At 55.3% G+C, this 5177-nt stretch overlaps 1 protein-coding gene across 3 annotated transcripts in view; it reads right to left on the bottom strand.

The window, feature by feature from the left end:
- Positions 1 to 5177, bottom strand: part of FGFR1OP (FGFR1 oncogene partner) — a 26299-nt gene that overhangs the window by 2102 nt on the left and 19020 nt on the right. For all 3 annotated transcript variants that reach the window (XM_029944540.1, XM_029944541.1, XM_029944542.1), the window contains 4 exons: positions 4156 to 4268; positions 2654 to 2722; positions 894 to 933; positions 14 to 110 (listed from right to left, as the gene is read on the bottom strand). In XM_029944540.1, coding sequence (XP_029800400.1) covers positions 14 to 110; positions 894 to 933; positions 2654 to 2722; positions 4156 to 4268 — 319 coding nt within the window. The remainder of the gene's footprint in view (positions 1 to 13; positions 111 to 893; positions 934 to 2653; positions 2723 to 4155; positions 4269 to 5177) is intronic.

Here is a 5177-nt window from a genome sequence, read left to right as displayed (position 1 = left end):
GCTAGCAGCGTACTTTATCACTGGTGTTGACGTCATCGATTTCCACAGAAAGGTCTTCTTCGATCTCCTCACCAACACTTAGCTCGCTTTTCTCCGAGCGATGGCTGGTGCTAGTTTGAGAGAAAGAAAGAGAACCAAGAACACTGAACATTTAAATAAAACCTTAACTACCGCTAACTTCATATTTATTATCTCACCTGATCCTTAACACAACTTATCGAGGGCAACAGAATTGGGAGTGAATTTCAGAGATGGGGAAACCAAGGCCCATGACGGGGACCAGGGTCACGACGTCAGGAAAGGCATGAGCCCAGATTTTTAAAATTTCGTCTACGAATCACGTCCTCTCTCAAAAACACTGTATGATAAGTCACTGTTAAAAAACAAAATACAAATTCCCAACCGGAGGGGAAGAAGGCCCTGTTAATCACATGCAGTTCTCAGATCCTAATTTAAAATTTCTCATCATATCCACAACCATTTCCAAACTATGGGGCAACTCAGAGATTCTACTACCGTTATGTACATAAAAAGTCATCCGAACACAGTGTTCAGGTCTGTCTGCTGCGTGAGGGCCGGGTCCGAGGCACGTGGCTGCCCCTCCACGGGGCTGGCGGAGCGCACGTGGACCACGGCCACCTGCTGCCGGGAGCAACTGTGTCGTGTTCTTATCAGGTTTCCTGAACATGACACATTTGTTCACATTCTAACACAAAACCGAACCAGGCTTCAGAGTGCAGGGTGTAATTCTGGATTAACTACCTTATATTCATCTGCAATTTACATGAACGAGAGAGACAAATACACCAAAATAAGCACGAAGGGAACTCCGTCACGCTTTCCTGTGTCACAAATTGTTTACGATTTCTTTGTGGCCCAACTATTTTTCTTACCTGTTAAAATCATCAACATAATCATCTTCTTCTCCAATCCCTGGAAGTTTAAGAAAAGATGGGTTATGTTTACACCTGCATGCTTCACAATGTATCTACAATCACGCACACACTCCTTCAGGAAAAACTCCATTACTGAATTACATTGCATCATTAAAAATGAAGTCTCTAGGGTTGAAAATACCTTTACCATACAGAACATGAAAGCAAAGGGCAAAATAAACTACCTAAGACTTAACAAAACGTCATTCATGAGCTGTAGTTAATACCCAGTCCTTTAGTCCAAGTACCCAAAAGCTGAATCACATTGTACATTTATTATTTATAAGGTCATCTAACATTAAAAATGGTGTCAGATGCAACGGCAGGCCTCAAGAGCAGGCTATCAGGAATCCCTGTCGCTGCCTCACGGTCCGTGGGTTCAAGCCCTGCATCCGACTCTGTGCTGACAGCTCGGAGCCTGGAGCCTGCTTCGGATTCTGTGTCTCCCCCACACTCTGCCCCTCCCCTGCTCACACTGTCTCTCTCTCTCTCAAAAATAAACATTAAAAAATAAAATAACATCTAGTCAGGGTTCTCAGTCAATGTACCAAGATTTGCAATCCATGTGACCTCAGGCAACTTACTTAACCTGGTTCTCATCTGTAGAGACGGGGAGGACAATAAAACCCACCTCACATTGTAAGACTTAAATAAAGCCACTTCCTGGCACACTGCCAAGCGTGCTGTCACTAGCATCGCTATTATCCTAAGCCAGTCCGCTAACATTCATACGTTCCTTAAAATACTCAGAATTCTATAAATTCACAACGGACATAAAAACAAACAGGAAGCAATACTGTTGCAATACCATCAAACAAAACTAAACAGAAATTCTCATTTGCACCAAATCCTAACGTCCGGCTGGGACGGAAGGACCAAACTCCAGCTGGCGAATCCTCTGTCCTCCCCGGAGGACCACCCACAACCCCAGCCTGCTGACAGCACGCTTCCCAGCGCAAGGTGAGGCAAAGCAGCGGACCCCCTGCCCCCCCGTCGGCACCTGCAGAGCGACCAGGCCCCTTCCCTCACCGAGAACTCTCAGCGCCCCTCCTTGTAGGCAGGCTGGGGCTGCCCTGGCTTTGACAGAGAGCGGGGCTGCCACAGAGAGGAGGGATGGCTGGCGAGGCGGGTGAGACGTAGGGGACGCAGGCAGGCTGGGCAGGGCAGGCGTGGGGGCGAGGCAGGGGTGGGGCAGGAGCAGGGCGAGGCAGGGGCAGGCAGAGCTGAGCAGCAGGCCGCGTGTGGGGCTGCGGAGGCGGCGGTCTGGCCACACCGGGACTGCGCCTCTCCCAGGGAAGGAAAGCGGACGGAGGGCGCAGGCCCGCGCAGGGTCAGGCTGCGGCTGCGGGGTGGGGCAGCCCGGGCGCCGAGAGCCGGCAGAGGCGGCTGGCACTCACGAGGCAGCAGACGTTCCCTCGGGTCTGAGTGTGAAGCAGGTTGCTCACTTTACGACGGGGTGGGTGCCATCATCTCCCAGGCGAGGCCCCCTGGGCCTAGTGAGGGCAGGCCCACCTCCCACCCAGGGGTCTGCAGGGCCTGTCCGCCTCTCCTCTGGGAACCCGAGCGCCAGGAGCAGAGAGCCCGCGGGACCCACCCCCAGTGACCGCCAGGCGCCTGGTCAGGAGGGGCTCGCTGGGGATAAGCCGCTGCATTTCAGATTTATTCTAAAACACAATGGTCTTCAGCCCATCAAGACGACCATCGGGAAATCCGGTTACCTAATCCCAGGGATCCAACTTTCTCGCTGACCGCCTTCACATCTCTCAGCACCGTGTTTCTTCTCTTACCTGCGGAGAAACAGCCACAAGGACTGACGATCAGAACGCGGCAGCCTCTGAGCCGCATCATGGTCTTTCCACCACAGGGTTTATAACCAAAACGTAACAACCAAAAGCGAAGACAGAGTGACAGACTCTGACGACCGCGCACAGCACGCATCGCATCCGCTTTTCAACCGCACGATGCTGGTCATTCCTAAAGTCTGACCATCGAAGTAACCTCTGGCCTAACAGACGCCACCGGCTATAAAAAGACTCAGTGGGTGTGCACTCATGCGCTGCAGTTAATTAGTCTCGCCAATTTTATTTTCTTCAATTTTGTTTTAATTCAACTGCTATGATTTTGCTTTAATTCAACGGCCATTTCATTTACCAAATTGATTGTTTTTCAGTCCTAAGCACTCGATGTCCTCTCCATGCCACACTGAGCGCTCGCCGCGGTGACAGCGACCAGGGAAGGACAGGGGAAGCTGGCGTGGGCCACGGTGACAGACGCGTGGCCAGCGGACCGGACGGCTGAAGGCCACACATTCTCTCCCTCCCGGAGCCCGGGAAACCCCGCAGCTGCATCACGTAACGTAAAAAGGTCCGTAAATACTGCAAAATCATGCCAAACCACACAATTTCCTAATAAAGATCTGTTTTTTAGAAAACGTTCTCAAAAAAAGGTCTAAAACACACTGTCAATTAAAGCAAACATCACCCTCGCATCTCTACATTTAAGGCTACGCTTTCCAATCCTGTCTCACCACCATGGGCACGTGGGAGGGCCGGGAGGGTAAGCTGTGCAGTGACGTGACGCTCCACGGCCCGCAGGCCAGCTCTCTGGGACGTGCGAAAAGGTCGGATTCATGTTCCAAATAACATCTTGTCGCTTGCACTGATGTGGGTAGAACTAGAGTATAAGGCTAAGTGAGGCGAGTCAGAGAGACAAATATCGTGTGATTTCACCCACATGTGGAACTTAAGAATCAAAACAAACGAGCAAAAAAAAACCAAGAGAGACCAGGAGTCAGACTCTGAAGGTCCCCAGCAGAGGGGGGGCGGCTGACACAGGACGACGTTAGAGCAGACGCATCGCGGTGAAGAAACACATAAACCTCAGAAAATCACACGCACACAAGGCCAACATCCAAAGCAGACAAAAGCCACCCCAGCTCCAAATCGCGGAAGGGAGGATGCGTATCACAGGATCTATGAAGCAAGTTCCTAGAAGTTAACAAGCCCGTCTAAACGCCCACCGAGGGGGAGATGCCTGAAAGCGAACACGGTCACTGGACGAGGGGCTGGAATCCACTTCCCGACGCTGTCCCGGCGGCAGGGAAAGCAGAGCGCCCGCCACGCAGCCAGTGCGACCGCGGTAAAGGACGCGAGCAGGGCCCGCCTCGGGGGCACACGATGACCACACGCGACTCGGAACAGGTGGCAGGTCGGCCACTCACCTTCGGAGTCCTTCCCGGAGGGGGCGGCGGTCAGCGCGCTGCGTCCGCTGCTCAGCGGGGGCGCGTCCGCGAGCGAGGCGAGGCTTCCGGCGGGCTTGCTGGGCTCGCTTCTCCTGCCAACGGACAAGGCAGCCCCGTCACTGCGGCGTGCCGCCGCCGGACAGACCCCGCCAAGTGCATCGGACATCAGACGTGCACTCGGCGCCGGGGGGTCAGGAACACGCGGCTCACGGACCCGCGGGTCCACGCGGCCGGTCGGCGGGGAGAAGCCCGCTCACCTCGCCCGGTCGCCAGGGTCTTACGAACCAAACTGTTCTCCGGCATCTTCGGGGTCTGGGACTTTTGCCAGCAGCGGGTAAGGGGCAGCACAAGAGGCCACCTCCCCAGCGGTCCCCCACACCCTCCGCACCCCTTCCCGGGCCCCTCCCCGGCCCTGCCCGTGCCCACCCACGCAAGCAGGAACCGTCCAGGCTGCCGCTGTCACCCCCCGCCAAGTGCACTCGCATGCCCCGCCCTGTGCACAGCACCCAGAAGACCAGCCTCTCCGCTGCACCCCTGCACATCAGGGCCCTCCCTCCTCACGCTGTCCTCAGCAGACACGCGCCACCATCCCCCACTTCCTTTCCCCCCCCGCCCCTCACCCCTGTGTAACACAGCTCGCCTGGAGAGCACCCCCCCCCTACAGCCCAGCCGATCCCTTCACAGACCTCGTCTAATCCTCCCCCTGCAGCCCGCCCAGGATTCCCATCACCCCTGCCTCTGTGCTGCCACGAGCAATGACTGACTTTCAAGACTCACTCCAGCCTCCTCCTTCAAGGACACCTCTCTGCGTCCCGGGGTCCCTCCCCTCCTTGACTTCCGGGTGCCACACACTGCTACTTCCCAGGTGACCTCCACTCGCAGCAGGATGTAAAACGGACCCCTCCCCCCTCACTGCACCTCTAGCCCGGGCCTCCCCCCTAATCCCCGACAGACCCCTCGCAGCTGCCGGCCTGGGGCCTGACCTCTGCAGCAGCCACCTT

This window comes from Suricata suricatta, chromosome 7, assembly GCF_006229205.1.
Source record: "Suricata suricatta isolate VVHF042 chromosome 7, meerkat_22Aug2017_6uvM2_HiC, whole genome shotgun sequence".
NCBI classification, from domain to species: Eukaryota; Metazoa; Chordata; class Mammalia; order Carnivora; family Herpestidae; genus Suricata; species Suricata suricatta.
Note: the sequence above shows the minus strand (reverse complement) of the source record. Positions and strands in the feature narration are given on the sequence as shown.